Source organism: Lepeophtheirus salmonis, chromosome 5 (assembly GCF_016086655.4).
Source record: "Lepeophtheirus salmonis chromosome 5, UVic_Lsal_1.4, whole genome shotgun sequence".
NCBI classification, from domain to species: Eukaryota; Metazoa; Arthropoda; class Copepoda; order Siphonostomatoida; family Caligidae; genus Lepeophtheirus; species Lepeophtheirus salmonis.
Window position 1 is genome coordinate 50,923,631 of NC_052135.2, and position 21,906 is coordinate 50,945,536.

At 30.5% G+C, this 21,906-nt stretch overlaps 1 protein-coding gene across 9 annotated transcripts in view; it reads right to left on the reverse strand.

Annotated features, from left to right (window-relative positions):
• The window catches only part of LOC121118003 (uncharacterized), a 95,112-nt gene that overhangs the window by 13,536 nt on the left and 59,670 nt on the right, over positions 1–21,906 (reverse strand). For 3 of the 9 annotated variants that reach the window (XM_040712537.2, XM_071888788.1, XM_071888785.1), the window contains 3 exons: positions 19,684–19,760; positions 19,412–19,600; positions 877–1,147 (listed from right to left, as the gene is read on the reverse strand). In XM_040712537.2, the coding sequence (XP_040568471.1) occupies positions 877–1,147; positions 19,412–19,600; positions 19,684–19,743 (520 nt within the window). In that variant the 5' untranslated portion in view covers positions 19,744–19,760. Of the gene's footprint in view, positions 1–876; positions 1,148–19,411; positions 19,622–19,683; positions 19,761–21,906 lie in introns of all 9 variants that reach the window. The other 6 variants (XM_040712536.2, XM_071888787.1, XM_071888784.1 and 3 more) reach the window with 3 other exon arrangements.

Below are 21,906 nucleotides of genomic sequence, written 5' to 3' on the forward strand. Positions count from 1 at the left end.
TTTTTTTTCAGAATATTGATCATTTTCTAGACTGCCATGGATTCAAGTTCGATTACAAAATAGCCTTTTACATTCTTTGATGACATTTTTGGAGAGGGGAAATCAAATCCAAACCCTCCTTCATTAGGTGAGAAAATAATAAAGAAAACATTCTCTCATTTTGGAGGACAAACTATATATTTGATGCAATCAATGTTATAATTACATGGTCAGATTTATGAGGGATAACAACCAATGATAGGAAGGGGAAATTTGGAGTAAATTGACTGTTGAATAATAACCCTTGAATGATCCAAAAAAGGAGAAATGCTTTAGGGCCAAATAAAGAAAACCTAATCTTCCATTAATGCGAAAGGTTAGGTGTATAATCAGTGGCGGTGAAGATGAGATGCCGCCGTTTAACCGGACTCTTGAAGATTCAAATTGGTTCCAACTACTAATTTTGGACATTGAATGGTATTTTAGTTTGTTTAAAATAATATATACTGATCGAAGGCAAAAATTAACCGAAGAATTTTGATTTTAACATTTTGATTTGTTAATATACTTTAGCAAAATTTATCAATAAATTATGAAAAAAAACCAAAAAAAAAAGCCTATTTCCTTAATTTATCTAATAAAACTGATTCTTTTAAAATGCAAATTGCTCATTTTTAATATTTTTGGTGCTTATTTTTCAAAATTTTAGCGATCTTTTTTTTGTTCATTTTGTTCCAAAAAATCGCCTAAAAAGTCTAAGTCTAGTAACAATACATAACAATTGCAATAATAGAGTAAGACATTATCCCTTATTTTCTCCATTCTAATTCCCAAAAATAATCCAATTCTTCAATTAATCCTCCCCTACTAGACATGATAAAAAAGACAAAGTCTTACCTGAGAAGAGTAAAAGCTTGGAACACTTAACACGGCCTTGGATGGCAGCCTTCATAAGAGGAGTGAATCCAAGATTATTCAATGGATCGATTTGAATGGTTCTGACTTTATTAAGAAGGAAACTCACTACCTGTACATGTCCTGCTTGTGCGGCAAAGTGAAGACATGTGTTGCCCTCCTTATCTGGAATATTATAGTCAATCCCAGGGACATCCTCCAGGATTTCCAACATTTCAATGACTCCATTGCTACATACATAACTCACAGGTACCTATGAAATTAGGAATAAAAAGATATAAGTTATAATAGTCTCAGTGATATTAACATTATTAAATATTATGAGAAAAGCTTTTCTCACTTATTGACTCTTAACAAGGGGAACATATGTTCAAATATGTAATCAAAAAATAGATATGAAAATAAAAACCATAGGTTATACACATTTACGGCTAAAAATATATTCTCATTTTATGGGTAGAATGTATTTTACTTATAAAGTACTCGTTTAAAGGTTCGATTTTCGAAGGTATTAGAGAGAGTACTCGGCATTGCTTGAAATAATTAGCAATTCTACTTTGAGTCCAACAAGGATTTACACTTATAATTTAACAACGAGTATTCACTGTTACTCTCCGTCATTTATAAGCACATTCTCTCGTAGTTACTTTTAAAATAGACGAGCTCCCTTTTACATACTATTGATTACTCTATATTTATTATTCTTTCTTCTATAATCAAATAATATTGATAACAGCTTTGGAAATAAATGTTCTGGTAGCCCTAAAAAGAAGTGCACAATTCTTCAAATTTCCTATTTTTTCAATCTTCTGTGCGTATAACATGTCCTGTCGTTATGTAAGAATAAAAGAAAACGAAATTAAAAGCGGTAATCCTGACAATTTGAAGAATATTTGGAAGGAAAACAGCTTAGCTGTTATGACGTTTTACTAGATTAGCTGCTAGAGACTTATAATTTGTAAGAAATAAATAAAAACTATTTAGAAAATAACATATATGGACAGAAATTACTCCGATATTGATCCTCAACTATACTTTGTGTCCAACGAGGATTTTCATTTATTACTCTAAAAATTAGATTTATGGTGATGTAATTTATAAAAAAAATGTTCCAAGGCACGTGTTTTACGTCCAATTTGGACATGTTCTATTTTTGTTTTTGGAAAATATACATCCTCTATCTTAAATATTCACCATCACTAAGATGGAAAACATAATTTGTTTCTAATTCTTCGTACAAAAAGATTGTCTTTCCATTAAATTAAACCCCATTTGATACACTGTTGATTATAGTTGTAACAAATATTATCCTTAGATTAGTAGAAGCGACTTTTGTAGTTGCAACCAAATCAGTATTTTTTTTAGTTTCCAATGCATTGATCATTATTAATTAATTATTGAGGAGATAGCAGCTATATATATATATTGCGTGGGCTCTTGAATGACAGAGACTAATAGTGATGATAAATAATTGATCTTTTTGGGATTCCCGGGAATCGATAATATCGATCATATTAAAAAAATATTGGGAATTAGTGGGAAATTAAAATTTTTTAGATCCTTAAAATTGACTATTATTGTGCTTCGTAATAGCAAAACATGAAGGGTGTATTCTCTGAGTCGATTGCGAAACTCAGGAAAATATCACTTTTGAATGTAGATTTAGACCATAGGAATAGTGGATTCACCCAGTATGATAGTTTCCAGGAATTCTCATCATACGTCTTTAAAAAATTTGTTGGAATTATTATAGGTACATATGAGGGTGGTATGAAAAGTTTCTGACTTCAACGTGAAGATGGCAGCACTCGTAGCACTATTTAGGATCTGTTGACAGTTATTCACCTAATTTTTAGGTATTTTAGGATACATTATTGTTATGCAACAGTCATTTGAGTGAGTTGATGGGAATGTTTTTGTAGAAATGGACAAAATTGAGTATCGAACTGATATTCAATATTTTGTTTTTGATAGGGATTACACCTACAAAAATCGAATATGACACAGATTCAATGTATTGGCATACATAGAATTCAAGTTCGAAATCAGAAAATTATGAAAAATGACAACATGATACTCAATTTTGTCCATTTTCGCAAAAAACAGTCACATCAGCTCACTCAAATGACTGTTACATAACAACGGCGTATCTTTTAGATCAAGAAAATTCTTCTTTTGAAAAATGTGAAAAGAAAGTTTAAATATTTATAGAAAAAAACTATACAATGATAATTGCGTCATTATCTCCAACCGGTGGAATATTCTTTATTATGAAGCATATTTAAAAAAATTATATTCATTCACAATGTATATACTTTCTTAATCAAAAACAATTTAAAGCAGACTAGACCTCAAACTTTCTTTTTTTACAATAGAATAAAAAAACTCTAAAAACATAATCAATTAAAACTTATAGAAACTTCAAATCTGATTTTAAGTTAACGATTGAATTATTTAAAATAAAATATAATAGATGATGGATTCTTTAAACTCTTATTATTGAGAGCAAACATAATTAGATTCAATGTTTTCAATGCCCTTATTCATTATCTAGTGGTACACAGTTCATTATTTTCAATCCTCAATGCCAATGTTGCAACATCATGGAGGAGGACAACGAAACATCGTATCTCTCTAGAGAGCAAGCTAAGACAGTGGGAAAGAGCAAAGAAGATTCTAAATTTTGTCAAGGCAAACAAAAATTAGGAAAAAAGGTTGGTCTTTTTTAATGAAATTTTTTTCACTATTCATTCCACTGTCAATAAGCAAACCAACCACTACAATACAACCAAACATCTAAACAATGTCGCAGTTTTATTGAGACATATCTTCACGACATAAAATTTTGATCTCTCTTTATTTTTAAATCGGCTGTTGTTTTATTCTTTTTTAGTATAACAATATATATATATATATATAATCCTGCACACGCCCCTAAATATAGACCATATTTGACCTCTACTCTAATAATTTATTACTTAACTTAAAATGAATATCGAATTAAACAATGAAAAGAAGAAGAGATTAAAAGAAAAGTTGATGGAACACTTAAAGCCTTAAAAAATCACAAAGTTTCACATCCTTTCCATTTTAAAGAAATTGTCTCTTACAATTTATACTCAACAATTGCCGGAATAGTGAATAACTCTCTTTCTCTTTTTTTTGTACAATATTCATATACGATTCTATCTTGTATAAATATATAAGGCTCACATGTGAACAAAAGAAAGTTATATTACAACTTTTTGTCAATTTGTCGCAGTACATTAATATATTTTTATACATTATAGCTTGTATAAGTACATCTTGGAGTTTCTCTCACATAATCCCGTTTTCCGAGGATTTATTGGGATTTTACAGCTATAGGATATCCTTAATTTAATTATGATAGTGAAGCACGAGTTGACTTATCGTCTGCTAGGGGCGTCCAAGGGGATGGGTAGATTAGGCTGAATCCCCCTCCTTAAATTAAATAATTTTTGCTTTTTACTAGAAAATTTAATGTTTTAATTTTTTTTAATGTTCCTTTAATTGGTTAGATGGAGTTGCATTGATTAAGTTTAAGTAAACATTATAGTATTACAATTAAACAATATAACCTAGGAATCTTTTAGTGAAATCCATATCAACAAAGTATATTTATTTCCCTAGGAATCATTGGGACGCAAACGTACACACCAAAAAGTTCAATAGAATAACTTTATTTTTATATTCCTTATTATTTTCAATAAATTAATTTTTTTGTGAATACCTATGGATTTTTAAAATTTTTTCAACAAAAAAAATAATATTTGAAATATTTTTTCAAAAAATTTAACATTCAAATTTCTTTTCAGAATATTTAATAATAAAAAAAAATTCAAAAAAAAATATTTTTTTCCTAAAAATATTAATTTTTTGTATACAGCTTTGAATTTTCAAAATTTGGTTCCGAAAAATTTAGAATTTGAAATTTAATTTTTAAAATTTTTTTCTAAATTTTTTATTTTTTGTGAACATTCGTGAAATTTTGATAAATTTTTTCAATAAAGTTTAATTTTTGGTTTTTTTTCAATAAATATATATTTATATATTGCATATGCCTCTGTCTGCTGACTGGGTTATGTATTCTAAAGTTAAATAATAGAACCACTTGCTCCACCAAAAGAAAGCTCCTTTTTTACTTACTATTTTAGTTTTTTATTGAAGGTAAAATCGTCTTTAGGAATCAAAAAAAGTGGGATCAACTAGTTCTAAAAACCCAATCATTGCATTACGAGCAAAAAATATAGATATGAAGAAATTGATAAATAAGAAATATGCTGAAGACGGCCATAAAATTTATTATTTCTTTTTAAAATATATCTTTAAAAAACCTTAAATTTTATGTTATTTTCATATTTGTTTCTCGGTTTTTGCTCAAAGACAATTTCTAAACAAATTAGAAACATAGTACATAATATAAAAAAGAATTTTTTTTTCTGTATGAATGTCTAAATATAGCAAAACGAGTCACCGGGTGCACTGTATGTATGTAGTGCTCCATGATGTAAATAGTATAAACATACTTTGATCAAATAGCAAGGTAGTCGTATTAATGAAATATTGAAGAGGTGTGCATATAGAAAAATATTCAATGTATAATTTAAAAAAAGATCTATTTAAAAAATATGTGTCTCCAAGGATTTTTGTTGCATTTTGTAGTGATCCCATTTTTTATGGGGATGTACAAGCAAATAGTTAACATTATTATCATATTTTATCAAATTTCAATGCAATTTCATGACGTCATGCCTCGTAAAAGGAAGATCAAGGCAATCGAAGGAAGATACTTCTAACTTAATCATCCATCCTAATATATGTTCCAATTTGGATTCGGAATTCTGCAAAGGACAACAGGAGGAAAATTCACCAGGGGAAAACTACCAGACCTATTAGGGGACTAGAGTGGACTCCTTCCTTGGGAATGAGTTACCATGATTGAAACAAATAAAGTGATCCATTCACGATGAGTAGATAATTTTAATCTTTCAAAGTGGGATCACATAAAAAATACAAAATGGAACAAAAATCCTTGTAGATTAATTTTCATCTAAATTTATCTTTTTTAAATTATACATTGAATATTTTTCATAAAATATAAGCTATGATACTCTTCATCACTATGTATTTTGAATAAGTTATAAGGGTCTAAAGAAGAATGTCGTTTTTCATCATTTTTCTGCCTAAAAATGGAAAACAAGATACAGAATCAATAAAAACCCTTTTAAATCATAAAAAACAGTTTTAAATCAGCTTTATTAATCTTACTTTGAATTTTGGTGATAGTTTTAATGGTAAAAGATAACTCTGAACGATACTAGTCCCCAATTTCTATATCCCAGATATTTCAAAATTCAGATGACTGAAGAAAAACTGAAATTAGTTTTAGATTCTACTCTCAAACATAAATTTCTGTTTTGATTCCAATTCATTTATACAAAATATACTCAACGAAAAATATTTTTCGTTTTTGCAAAAAATATTTTACCCCCTCCCCCATTAATTGTTTTTTAGAATTTGCTGACCCAGCACGAAAGCAAACTAACTGGAAAAACATTAAGAAATGAGTTTAATAAGTCTTAGAGGGTAACCATCGATATGTATTTTGATTATGATTTTTTTTTGGTCATTATTTCAGAAGCAACAATATGCTAACTGCAATATGATATGAGTTTATGCAGTACAAAACAAAGTTATGGGGTTTTAACAATCCTATCTGCAATGCAGTGTTGCATTCCTGCAGATAAATTGTGCCTATTTTACACTGACTATTAGCTGCAGTGGTGTGCAAACCAAATTATAAGCTTTTAACAAATATAATTATGATAATGTTTTACTTCAATAGCTTCATGTGCTATTATACATCAACATGTTTAATAAACGGTATTAATTCTTAGTTTAATAAAATAGGTATATATATCCTTGAAATGTAAGCTTGATTATACATTATATACCAACTTATCGTAGTATAGCGCTCAATTTTATGTATTTTGATTGCAAAAATATACAATTTGGTAAAGCATTTTATAAACTTGGTATTCAGGACAGGTATAAATAATTAAAAAAACTTACAATCTAGTGTCCAGAAGGCGCGTGTACAACACGTCGACCTTCAATAGGTCGACCGAAAGAATATCGAATGGACAAAACGCCCAATAGACTAAACGTCGACCATAGAATATAATTTTATAAGGGGCTCCCCCAAATATCCTATTCAGATATTTCCCGCCTAATACATACACCTCTCAACAACACCTCCATATAAACTCCCATTAAGGGCTCTTAGACAACCCGAATGTTGGGGCTGTTTTCGGGTATGGCTCCCAGATGAAATGAAGTCCACTACCACTATTTAAACAGTCACTTAGAGCCCCTTATAATCCCTCATTTACAAATGTTAAAATCTGTTTTGGGGATGCTGCTGGGCCTAAAAAACCCCACAGCTACTACTTATATTATCCCCCCTCATTTACATCCCGGAAGACCCCATAAATTTGGAAGTTTTTTTGATTTCATCTCGTTCAGGGATCCGGTGGTACCCGAAAGCTCCCCAACTTCCCGGATATAAATGAAAGTGTTGTGAGTTACGTTAGCTGGTAACTTATCTGACGGTGGTAGTTTTTATCTATTTTTTGGACACAACGATACATGAAAACCTTCCAACTTTCTGGGTATAAATGGGGGGGGGTTGAGAGGCCATTATTATTGTTTATGTAAGTGTGGGGGGGGGATGTCTATGTTATATGTATAAGAAAATTATAGTTTAAATATGAATGTCTAATATGTTTAATACAATGTAACTATTTATTGATTTTTCTGGAATTAATTGGGATGTTGAGAGGGGCACTTAAAAGTAATTTAATTAACAGTAGTGGGTTTCATCTAAATTTGGAGCATGACAGAACCCAAAATGGCCCCAAATTTTGAGGTATAAATGGGGAAAAATAAGGTTTCCTTATTGTTAGTATATGTAGAACTGATCAGGTAAATATCTCAGGCGGGAAATTCCGGAGTGAAATGTCATAGAAACTGCTTTTCATATTTTGAAATTTAATATTTTTTGGTCGACGTTCTTTCGATTGACGTTTTGTACGGTCGACGTTTTATCTATATGACGTTTTGTTCATACGACAGTCTGTCGGTCGTTTTGTATGTCAACTTTTATACCTATTACAGACTAGATTATGCCCTTGAGGATATCAAAATTTGAATCTTGTGGCTCTAAAATTGACGAAGATATAGTCACTCAAATATTGAAAGTTTAATTCAACTTTGGAGCAGATAGCATGGGTTTGTGCGGTGCCAACGAAATCTAGCAAAGCGATCTTATTGGTAATTATTTGCTTCTATTATTATTTAAATAACTCAAGAAAGTGCAATTTGAATTCATCGTTTATACAAATTATGCATATAAATGACATAAATATAATTATTTTGTAGAAGATTTTGATTAATTGATAATAGAAATAAATTTGCTTAATATTTTAATAGTAACAATGAAAAAAAAAACATTCATCTAAAAATAAAAGCGATTTTCAATTAGGAGAGATACTTTTTTTTAGCACTATCTCCTAATGGATTATTTCCAGTATGTAGCTATACGTCAGCAAAGTATTAGAAAGTACTCAATGAAATTGAGGTTGTGGATACGTCATGTTTAGTACAAGAACTGTGTGACTACTGGATCTAAAAAATAACAATCGGGAAACGAGCGTATATGGCTAAAGAGTTGCTTTAATTCCGATATCTAGGAGAGGATCACCGAATGCAAATTTATCCTAAGAAGAAAAGCAAACCAAGCTAATCCTAATTGGGGAATAAAGTCGACTCCTTCCTTGAGTAAGAATCTATCAACCCATATATGACAATGATATATTGAAGGGTTAAAATTATAACGGGATCCATTTAATTCAGATTAAGATAAAATTCTCTGGATGTGAAATATAATTAAAATATATGATAATTTTTTACTACAACATTATAATATATATATTAACCATAAAACTAAATTATATAACAATTTGAAATTTAAATACAAATTTAAGGCCATAGATAATCTTCATTCATTAAGACCGGAAGAAGTTGAATTTTTTATTCTCCCAGAGTTAGAACTAAAGGCAGTTAGAGGCAATCGAAGGAAAATACTTCTAACTTGATCAAGAGATGCTCTTAGTCAAAATTCCGTATTCTACGGGCGACAACAAGATGAAAATTCATCCGAGGAAAACTACCAGGCTTAATAAGAGAGCAGAGTATACTCCTTCCTTGGGAACAATATTCCAGGATTGTAACAATGAAAAGATCCATTCACGATGAAAAGGGAATTTCAATATTTCAAATATAATTACTAATGGCTATGTTTGAATTTGTACAAAGCACGGCATTATTGACTTTGTGATATTAAATTTAATCATTATTATTTATTACAGCGTCTAACATCATTATAATTACATTGAATAGGTTTTCTGGTACAACCCTATAAAAATCACTAAAGAGATACTACATCGAACCAAAGTCCGTCAATATGCATCTCTTTTAAATAGGTCTTAAAAAAACAACTTGGAATATTTTTCTATTATATAAGCTTTGATATTCCCCATCACTATGTATTGTGAATAAATTATATGAGCCTTAAGAAGAATCTCGTTTTTCATCATTTTCAGCCTTAAAATGGAAATATGTGAGTTCAGAATAAGATCAATAAATCAATAAAAACCTTTTTAAATTAGTAATATTCATTGTAATTCAATCAATATAATCTCAGATATTTCTGAAACCTAACAACCTAGATAAAACTGAGATTAGTTTGGGATTCTGTACTCAAAGATAAATTATAATCTTGGCTTCCTTTAATTTGTATAAATTTCATGTTCCCTAGTGTAAAGGAATGAAAAAAAGAAAAAAAAGGTTTCAATATGAGAGTGACCAACTGCTTTCTTATGTCCGGAGATGCCATTTATTTACATCTTGTTTAAAGCGTGCGTGAGACTTTTTTTAAATAAATAATATAATTTTGACTTTTTACGGGTTAAGTCGATTTTCAGGATGTAAAAAAAAGGAAATGTTTTTTTTTTTTTTTTTAAAGAAGAAGGTTTATAGGTCCTTATTTATATTAATAATAGGGATTTTCTGTGATGAAAAATAAAATTAATTTAATATTTAAAAAAAATGTTAAAATCCAATTTCTGGACATAAATAAGATCTAACATAATTGACTAAAGTCAAAATTTAACCTTGAATTTACTCATTCAAAATATTTAAACTCTGTTCTAAAAAAACCAACATTAATGGGGGAAAAAATATACTTTTTTTAGAAATAAAAGTATGTTCATCGTAGTTTTATGATGTCTGTAAAGTATCAAAAAGTGGAGTAGACACGGTCCTCCTGTAGCCTATGCCCCTTTAATTGATAATTTAACCTATACCCTTAACCCTATTTAAATTATATCTTTTTATAACTATTATTAAGTATTTTTCAAATTTATTTCCCTTCTCGATTTCTTATCAAAAGTTATTTCTGTAATTGACACTTTCATAAAGAGAACTGTTGATTGATTAATATAATATCAATTTTAACAATTGACAATAACCATAATTACAAAAGTTGCTTGATTAATTGTCAATATATTATTGTTTGAAAGAGACGTCATTTGTTACATCAATCTTTTCATTCAGAGAGTACATTTGGAGTTGTATACAATATGACTTTTCAACAGATAATGTGTCGGCTAGAGAAATCCTGAGCACACTCCGACTCCTGCTAAGTTACTAATTCTGTGATCCCTTTCCTGCTTGTTTTTAAAGCAATGAGCGTGCTTCGGTTCAATTAAAGAGGAACAGAGATAATTTTTTTGCTCGTATAAGAGTATATAAATTTGAAAAATTTTTATGATTGCAATTAATTCAATATATTGCAAGTACAAGTGTTTTTATGGTTTTGACCACCATTTTTTTATTGCAATAGAATATAATAATCGAAATGATTGGTTTAGTTAAAATAAGTATAAAGAAATGTCTATTAGACTTTTGGTGTGCCTTTGGTACAAAAAGTTTGGGAACCACTTTCTAAGGGACATCTATTTTCAAAGTTTTCTGCACCAGTTAAGCCTTCAGCTTGAACTAAGGGTTTTCAAGTTTTTGAACTTATGCTTGCGTGCGACTTTGAGAGCTTATTTCAATCTACTGCATAAAAATATAAAAAAATCGTATTTCATAAAAAAAAATTAGTTTAACAAAAACGACGATTTATCCTCCAATGGTATCTTCCCGCAAGAAGGAGCTGGTCGTGTCTCTGAGGGAACCGATATCTGAGTCTTCTTAGAATGTCAATATTTTCAGCGAAAACAGAAGAGAGTCACATATATAACATAGAATTTTTTTTTTTAGCATATCCTGAGACATAACTGCAACCGGCAATTCTTTCCATCTTTCAAATTATTATTTGCCTCTTAAATTTTTTGATGTTATCTCATAAGAGATAGAAACTGAAAAAGTAATACGAATTTATTTAAATGAAAGAAAATTCGAGTGATTTTATCACTCTTCCAAAATGATGAGCGCACTCCCGCACGTTGTTTAAAACAATGAGCACGGTCCCGCTCAAGAATTTTGAGCGTCTCTCAATTAAGCTCCACTCACTAATGCTTTGCCTTTCAATATTTAAGAATAGAAGACTCAAAAATCACATGGTAATCCTCACGATTAGAAGTACTTTTCGAAGGAGAACAGCTTAGCTGTCGTGCCGTTTCATTTTAGACAAAATAAAGGAATCTAGAAAGGACAAAGATAGGATTTACTCCCATTTCGATCCTTAGTTCTACTGCTAGGCCAACAAGGACTTATGCTTATAACTCCTAATTGTTAGTTATTTAATGTACCAGATATATATTCTATGACTTTGTCGAGATTGGTAATTTGAATATTGTTTTTTTATTTTTCAAAGCTGTTATAATTATTCTTGAAGACGTAACAGCTAACTATAAGGTCATAACAAGTGTGTGTGCTTATAAAGACAGATAGTAACACTGATGATTTGTTATAATTTTGTAAGTGTTAGTACATATTTGACTCAGAGTAGAATTGAGATCAACAAAAGAGTCATTCTATGCCCTTGTTTAAACGTAGTGCAACATAAAACTTAACAATTAATGGTTGTGAGAAGAATGTAATGCTTATATAATTCACGAATTCTTATTATCGCTACCAATTCTTGTGCGATATTCATAAATATAAATAGTTGGGGTTCATTTCTTACAGAAAACCAATAATTATATTAAATCATTATTTGCATTAATAAAACCCAGGAAAATAAATATGAAATTAAAATACTTCTCAATAACTCACAAATTTATACACCATAAAATTAATTTAATTTTTTTGGCATTGTAATTCTAGCAACCATTTAATGTGATTTTAAATGTATATATATATACATATAAACAAATTAACCTCTAATTTCGATTTTTTTTCTAGAACATGCGATATTGGTTTTATTTTATTCCATTAACTTTTTTATTTTAATAAACTTTGAGATATTCTAAGTCAAAAAATATAGTCAAGATCACCCATATTTTTGTATAATAGAAATTAGGTATTAAATGCAATCAATCAGTAAAGTAGTTAACAAACTACATACAATACCAAACTCAAGGGTCTTCTAGACGATTTTTGATCAAGTTTGTCATGAATAAGAGTACAAATTTCACCACTGGATTAAGTTACAGATCTGAAATGTCATTTTTGAATTTTAAAATTGTAATTTATGAGAAATACAAAATTTTATTAAAAATGGGCGGAAAAAATCACCTGTAAATTTTTGCTGGAATAATCCATTTACATATACAGAGTATGAACTAGTAATGAAACGCTTGCTTAAACTGCAGTTTCGCGTTATATGCAGTTCTAAAAGCTCTAGTTACTCAATGCATCATGATCCACACTTTACCAATTATGATCCGGTTCTTCAATTAATATTGGAAATCCGATTCTTTCTTAGGCTATTTTCTATAAAATATAGTACCAATGTTCTGAATAGGTGTAAGCCTTAGGGGAATAATTAGGTACTTTTTCTTTTTTCTGGGAAAGACATTAACTTAATAACTATTTTTTTTGAAAGACATTTCTTGATGTCGTTTTATAACAAGATATATTTCGGAGGGTCTTTCTTAATACAATTTTATCCTTAAGTCCAAATGTAAATAGCTGTTGTCCCCTGCTCTCTCTCTACTTTCTTATTGGTTCATTCAAATGTACGGTTCACGAACCGGTACATTTGGAAAGAATCGGTTCTTTTCGTATTTTGAATAATTGTTCATGGGTAACCCGCTTTTATTAGTTTAGCAGTTCACTAACACGTTTGAACCCCGATATGTGACATCCCTAGTACTAGTAGGATTGGTTAATTTACAAAGAGTGCAAAAACTTTTGAAAAACCTGGTATATAAATAAATATATTACTTTTAGATATTCCATTACCAATCATTACAAGTCCACTTTTTAAATAACAAAAGATGAATTTTTTATTCATCTTGCAAAACTTGCTTTCACTTTTAAATAATTTCCAACCTACTGAGTTAAAAAAAAAAATCTAAGGAGGAAAAAAAGAAGAAGAGCTTTACTATGAAACACCTCTGAGGATTGACTTCAAATATATATTTAAAAGGAAACTTTAATATTTCAAAGAGTATTTTAAAAAATAAATCTATAAAAAAGAAGAATGAGAAAGCAATAGTTGTTTTGTTCCTTCTTTTTTTTTTGTAAATATATCTTTCAAACTCAAGAAATATATGTATGTAACATATACTCTCTGACTGTTGGTCTTTCCCAAGAGATTGTATGAAATAGAATACAATATACATATTGTACAAAATAAGATATTAACTTTACTAATTAATATTGCTTTATATAATATATTAGTGATCTATTGGATATTCGGATCTGCTTCGAATATTAATATTTTTTGATATTTTATAGCTTTTTTCTAAACATATATTAAGAAATAAGGTAGAAAAACATTATTTTTCCGTAGTTTTGAGTTTCCGGATACAAACTCCCCTTAGTTTTTTTGTCCAAAGTTCTCTTTATGAACAAGGATGATTGCATCTCCAGGATTTTAGAACCTGTGGTGCTTCCATGGTTTAAAAGTAACCACTTGTTTGTTTTCCAGCATGATTGGGCTCCCATACACATCGGACACCGAACTCAAGAATAGTTGAAACATCACCTTCAATTTTGGGACAAATCAATGTGGTCATCATCAAGTCCAGATAACAATCCCTGCGATTATTCTTTATATGGGTATCTAGAGCCGAACGTGACAGTCCGGCCCAATCAATGCTTGGATATTCTACAAGATGCAATCAAAAAATATATCCACCAAAAAAAAAAAAAAATATCCGTACAGGATTGAACTCATTTCAACGTTGATCATCATTAATAGTTTTGAATAATGGCGGTTATAAAGAATAAGTCATAAATAAAAATATTGCTATAGGTAAATATACTTATAGACTTGTATTAAAACTAAATTTATATAAATTAATTATTGTGTTAATAATGAAATTTAAAACTTTTGAAAAACTTTGAATACTATGGAGCATTTCTTGTTTCATGGTGTTGTATATAATCGATAAGGAAGGAGAGATTGTGGCTTCAAAAAGGGCTAAGAAGGAGAGCGAAGGAGATAAGTAGGTAAGAAGGAAAAAGCAAGAAGTGGAAATAGTAGTAGTAATTGATTTAATGTTTACCTAACAATGCACATACAAAACTTTGCATACATCACCATTATCACAATATTTATTATGTACGTACATACATACTTAATTTGATTGAAGTTGAAGTGTTTCAATTGAGAGGGGGAGAGAGAGAGAGAGAGAGTGGTTGTTGTTGAAAGAGAAGAAGAAAGAAGACCCAAAACTTGTATTAGCATTTAATTAACACTTAATCTCTGTTATTTTTCGTTGCGAAATTTCATTGCGCAACCAAACGACATCTAAATCAATATTACACTAGTTTTGATTTTTATCTCATGTCTCTAAGTGTAAAAATGTCGGAGTAACAGTAAAAAAGTCAAAACATATGTAATCGCCTCCGCATCAGTACAAGTGCTGTAAAGGCTGCAAGGACCACTTAAATCTCCTTTCGGACTGCTTACAACATCAAAAAGTCCATTGCAGCTCCCTACAGCCAAGAAGAACCAAAACTTCTATAGCAACAATATGTCTGACTTTTGACTTATCTACATGTGGCCCCTTCCAGACCTGACCTAAAATCCCTGGACTTTGGGACGTTTGGCACTTTGTTTTTGACGTGTGGAAGGAAAGCGAGTCCTTTAGAGGCCTCAAATTCCCTCTTAACCTCACGAACGAACGTCTCATTGAGTCCCAGATTTCTAGCAATTATTATGTTGTAGCTCCCTGCGTGGATTCTAAGGAGAGATTTGTGCTTTTTCCTAATATTTGGCACAAAAGCTTTGTCAATTGATTCAATTTTTTTTTGGGGGGGACTCAAGAAACTTTTGAGTGGCATTCCCTCCCTCCCCGAAAAAAAGGGCTAGCAACGCCACATGTCTGATTGTCTCGGGAAGCATCATTTTTAAGTGTGTACTAAATGTCTTTGAACTGCTTGAATACATTATCTAACATATAATAATTCATCAAAGATCTTGTGTAGCTAAAGAGCAGCATATTTTATAGTTTTTTTCTCTTTAGATTTTTTTTTCCCTTGGATTTTGTGGGGTTTTACTTCTACGGGAAATTACCAGGAAATATTTCTTTCAACAGGAAATCTTGGGATGCACTAGTTGAATTCTAGACCGCAAGTAGGGATATATACATATTTGAAAGTTATATAGCTCCACGCTCCACCAAAAATTCAAATAAAAATTATGAATTGAATAGTTTTACTAAAGTTGCAAGACATCATTTACATCCAGGGCCCTGGCATTTAAAGATGAGGATTTCGCCTTCATGTGCTTATATACCGTAGAAAATATGTCAAAATTTCATCGGAAAGTTGAAACTATTAGAGTTTTGGGCTAAAACAATCTGTAATTCTTTGTGTGGAGTTGTCAATGGAAAAAAATTTACGTCTCTATTTCAGTTTTCCACAGCCTGTATTATTGTTTACTACTATCCCTGTAAAGACTGTGGAAAGTTCTTTAATACTACATTGCATGCGTTTGTCAAGTGTCTTTTTTATTTGAATTTGTTTCTCTATATATGGAGGGGGAAATAGTAATACCTTAAAGGTAACAATTTTGTTTGGCTTGCCTTTAAAGGAAAGACAAAAAAGTGCAGAAAATTGGGACATGCATTTCACTCTTTTGAGTGCCAAAGCTCTTATTGGTAATAAATTTATAAGTGGAGTAACAATTCTCAGAGAAAACCTAAGAGCAATAGTTTTGTCCTCTGCATCAGGATATGGTGTTTTTGCATTGAAAATACCAAGAATGGTTGGTGATTCATGGGACCATACTATTGACATTGTCAAATTTATATTGTTAGACTCAAAAAGATATAAAACTACTTTAAACTAGGTGCAGATCTTGGCTAGGAGTATTAATTTTAAGCTAAAATGCTTATTTATGCTAAAAAAAACGCAATTCCTCCTTGCAATGTCATATTATAATATTTCAAGTTTTGGATATATATATCTGAATAAAGATGAAAAAAAAAAGAAAGAAAAATAAGAAAGAAACTATTTAAAAAATGGAGAGAAAAAATCCATATGAGGGGAAATTCATGAAAAAACTTTTGAAATCTTGTTTATTCTTCAAAATTTACCATTTTGTAAAAAATAACTACTTAGAAGAATTTTCTATCTTTTATAAGTTTATGAAGAACATATTTCTGTAACACCCCCACCCCTCCAACCATTTTTTTTTTTTCAATATTAGAAAATTGAGAAGGACACGAAAAGACGTCTAACCTTTTTATCCGGTTTTGAGAATACGGTACGAGAAAATAGCGGTGTTATTTTTTCCTAAATTAGATTTTTTTTAAAAATAGTTAGTGAACTGGGATAGTTTAATTCCCCGGAAATAAATCAATTTTAGTACACTATACACAGTTGACAAAGACTCGAATCTACATTATTAAAGTTTTTAACACTTTTTTAAATTATTGCATTAATTTTAACACGTCAATCAAAAAAAAAAATCATGAGCTCAAATCATTGATGTTATTTTAACTTGAAGTATAAAGCTCTGAGCTTTTTTTTGTTTATTTTGACAATAAAATGATAAATAAAATTATTTGACGGTCCAACTCAACAATTAACTTTTAAGCATACTTAAAGCTTTTTTTTTGATGCAATGTATTAATCTTGAGATAAAATTCACTGAAGAGATCGAGTGAAAAACGTTCAAATCTTTTTACTTCACCTAATATATCCTTTGCTTACAAAGTTGATCTTAACAGTGTATTAGTTTGGGGTTTCAGTTAGATACAATTTGTAATTAACATTTTTAAATATTATAATTTTATTTTTGATCAAAATTTGTATGATATACTCATTAATTTTTACAAAATTCAAGTACAAAGTAAGTTGCTATCCATTTTGATGAGGTTACTTTATATACTTTAAATTATAAAAATAATTTGTTGCCATTCAAAATAATTAAAAGATAAGACATTATCTTATCAATAAGATTTTATTTGGATAGTAACATCATTTATTTAATTACAATAACGATTTACATTTACATATATATATATATATACTTAAGCAGTACCTATCTTAAAATTTTATTAAATTATTATTCAAATATTATTTACAATAATCAAATCATTACCACACTCATCAAAGAATAAGAATAACATAATAATAATAATAAAAAAAAACAATTGAAAAAAAGAAGAACCTTTAGACCTAGCAACAATCTCGAGTCAGTTCTAAAAAAAGGATTCTTATAAATATAATTATTTCTTTACAATTCCAAACCCACCGTTACTCCTCTCTTGTCAAAAACACAAATAATTTTTTTATGCATCATCACTAGCTCTTCCAAAACCTCTAGGCATCGCTGATCCAGAAGACCTTGTGCCATATGTTATAAAGAGTAACTTCGAGGTAATTGCTTCAATCTTAAATCCATCCTTAGCCCTTGGATTGCTGGCCACCAGCTATCACATTTTTGGATTGGCTAAATCCCGTACGCATCCTGGATCAATGCATTAATTACATACCTTACTTGAGTAATGTAAATGCGCTAATAGAATAGATTTCCTTGATTTTCCATATAATTTTAAAGAAGGAGCACATTCTTTTCTCTGGTGTTTTGTTCAATTTATTAATAAATATGCACGATGTTTCCAATTCGGTACCAAAACCACTTCTCCTTCAGATTCATGATAGAGTTTCCCATAAAGCCATTGGGCCTATTTATTATGTCTTTGTTGTGTGAAAGTTCGAGTTTTTGATATCATTTCTACACCAATATATTTGGAGAAGATACTTTTGTGATCTTCATCATAGTTCGATAAACAAATTGGGATTTTAATGAAATAAATGATACGTTAAAAAATAAAAATAAATATATTTTAAGATGGCCCAAATTTTTATAATGATGACTTGTATTGCAAGAGTTGTTATTTAGAGATTGCAGTTCCAGCTTTTGTAATTATGTAAACCCCCAAAAAAAAAAAAATAATTGATGCAAGTGTAGTGTTGGTAGATTATAAATAGTTAAAAGAAACTAATAGTATTAAATAATTAAATCTATGATTGCCTGGGAATTTTCTGTAGGTGTAATATCATGAGAAATTCTGGGATCCAAGGTGAGAAACTATAGTATGTACAGAGTGGGAAACCAAAACTTATTGCAGCATTAAATAAGGTTTCATTACGTAATCGAGCAAGAGGCGAAACAAAAATAAATAAGCTTTGTTTTTATCACATGTCTCTAAATGTAACAACAAAATGGTATTACGCGTGCAATCTCTTCCGCGCCGGTGTCCATGTCAAGAATGCTACAAAGACCGCTGAAATCCCCATCCAGATTGCATATAACATCAAGAAGTCCATTAATTATGGGAATGGTGTTGAAGGGTGCTTACAGCCAAGAACAACCACCACTTCTGCAGCAAGAATATGGATGACTTCTGGTCTGCCACCTTGCAGTCTTTTTTCTGACCTGACTTCAACTTTCTAGGCTTTGAAGTTTGGGTTGTCTCGAAAAATAATGTCTGCTATACCTCTCATTCAAATTTGGATTCACTCCGAGCTGCCAACATGACTGTGGTACGCCATGAAAACGGCCTTCATCGTCAAGAACTGCCAATCTGTTCGCTGGCATGTCGAGATTGTTATTGCATGTGAAGGACGACATATTGAATAAAAAATATAGCTCAATATATTATTTAACCATACCAAAATTAGTTTATCTTGAATTTAGTCATGCTACTGCAAGTATGGGTGTCCACTCCACGCAATGTTACATGTTTATATTTGTTTTATATCAAATGAGTACACCTAAACAAAGAAAGAAGCAACTTACCCGTCCAGAAGTATCTGGTTCGTTGAGAATTTCCGGTGTGAGCTTCTTATCCTCATGTGAAAACTCATCCAGGAAAGTGATCAAGTCCTCTACATCTCCTTCTGTACAAATGGCTAGAAAGCTTTCTCCATCAAAACTATTAGTAGACTTTTCCAATCGGATGCCACATACATCTTCTCGGATGATTTCCTTTAATGAGGTGATTGAGTACTAAATTTACGTATGAACATATATGTATATGCGTATGTAAATTTCATTTGATAGACCCTTACCTGACAGTCCTCATCCCCTTGAGGAGAAACGTTATTGATGAGGATTATGGAGGAGGACATTTTCCCGTTGAGTGAATCTATATTTAAGAAAATAAAAAAAAAACACACATAAATGTAGATTTAGTATTATTCAGTGAATTATATCTGTGACAGAAATACATTTATATATTACATAATTGATATTTGTTAAGAAACAAGTTTACAAGTTTTTTCATTGTAGAACATAGTTTTATCCCAACAACATGAAAGTTTCAATAGTATTTTTCCTTATTTTATTATTGTTGTTGCTATTCTAATTGTTGATTGGTTGTATTCAAATTTTTTGTTGTCAGTGCCTTAACTATAGGGGAATCATAAAATTGTAAAACAGAATCACATTTTAAATTATTGGCTAATATTCTTACTTTGAATATATGAAGTACTATCACATCTATATTTTAAATTTCTTTTTTTAAATGTACTTATTGAGCAATGTCTATCTGTGTGTAAGTATTTATTGATGAAAATTTAGTGTATTTTGGACATGTTAAAAAAAGAAACAGAAAATCAAGATGTTTATCATGGAAATTTTAAGAATGTATTAGAAGATAGCAGATTTGCTGTTATAACGTTTTATTAGATCAGTTACAGTCAGCTGTAAGGAGGAGGAGGGATTGAAAGAAATATACAAAGACATTGGTAAGAATTACTCCAATGTCGATCCTCAATTCTAATTCTAAAAAGAATACAGGTAAGCCTTGAAAGCGTCGATTTGCATGGTGGTTGTGAGCCTGTAACAATCTGTGAATCGGACCAGGGGTGTCACAGAGCCGTTGGAGGCAAAAGTGCCTAACACTATGGCTTATGCTGTGTGTTTGGTGATGGTCACCCTTTGTAGATCTTTTTTAAAATTATATATAGTCATACGTGCCATTCCAGTCAGCCTGGCTACATCTGTTGGAGTATAGACCGGCATGAAGAAGAGTTGACGACCTAAGCCTTGAATCTTGCTGCCATGACCTTTCTCGTCCGATTTAAACAATTGAACAAGGAGCAGGTGCTCGAGAAACAAAGACACCTATATAATTACAGACAGTTCTAATTTTATCACAGATAACCTCTCAAATCAATATAATATTTACAAGTGTGTAAGTTACAAGTTTCTATCAGGTATTCTGTGAGTTTAAAAAAAAGTTATTTAAAATCACGTGTACCTTCTATGGTCTATATAATTAAAGTAAAGTTTGTCTGTCTGTTTTTCAACTCATAATAACTCTGAGTAATGGCGGCTACTCCTGTAAGCCTTTGATAAAGCAAAAAACTGCAAATCATTGAGTACATCTAATGACTTGTTCTCAAGTCAAGGTGTTCATTTATTCGTATTCAAAAAGTTTCGTGCCTACGTGAAGAAGAAATCTACATAATCCAAGCAAATAAAAAAAGTTGATCCATCTAATAAAAATCTTATTATTACTAATTAAAGAAAGGAAAATGAGTGCATTTGCCGTGTAAAAACTAATTCCTTCTCTTAATTTGTATAATTTGCAGGTTCACTGAATAAGTTTCCCGAGTTTTATACTTTTTCTTCCTATGTCGAAATAGGACACAGCGACTGAGAATAGTTGAAACTCAACTATCGTAACCTTTTAATAAATAAATAAGGGACCTTGACTCAATCGATTACAATTGGTCGAATAAGTTTATAGGTAGGATTAGACGGTGATTAAAGTTTTTACGGTATATTTCTATTTATGTAAAAAATAACTTGGAAGAGTCTTGCAACGGAGGAGATAGGTTTCTTTCATTGCTGATGTTAAAAGGGGCCTCTCTACCCTCACAAGGCTATTTCAACCCACTTTTTGATAGCTCTCTGGACAGTCTGGTGTAAAACCCCAAGATATCTTGCATATACCGCCATGGACTTGATGGGATTGGCCTGAGCTGTTTTCTCTAACTACTCTAGATCCATTTGGCCCTTCTTGACAGAGCTCTTCCTCTTCTCCAACGTTTTGGACTTTGCAACGATGAAGAAGGAGATCCTGGAAGGCCCAACTGCTTAGAGTGCGTGAATGAAAACTTATCAATCCCGTTCAAGTGTCATTTTCTCGACTTGTACTTAAGCTAAAGAGCTCAGGTTTGTATTGTCTTGTAACTAATTGCCTATACTTTAATTTTTCGAAATATGAATTAATTTCAATAACTCAACCTTCATCCATTTTAAATAGTAAATGTACATATTTCAAT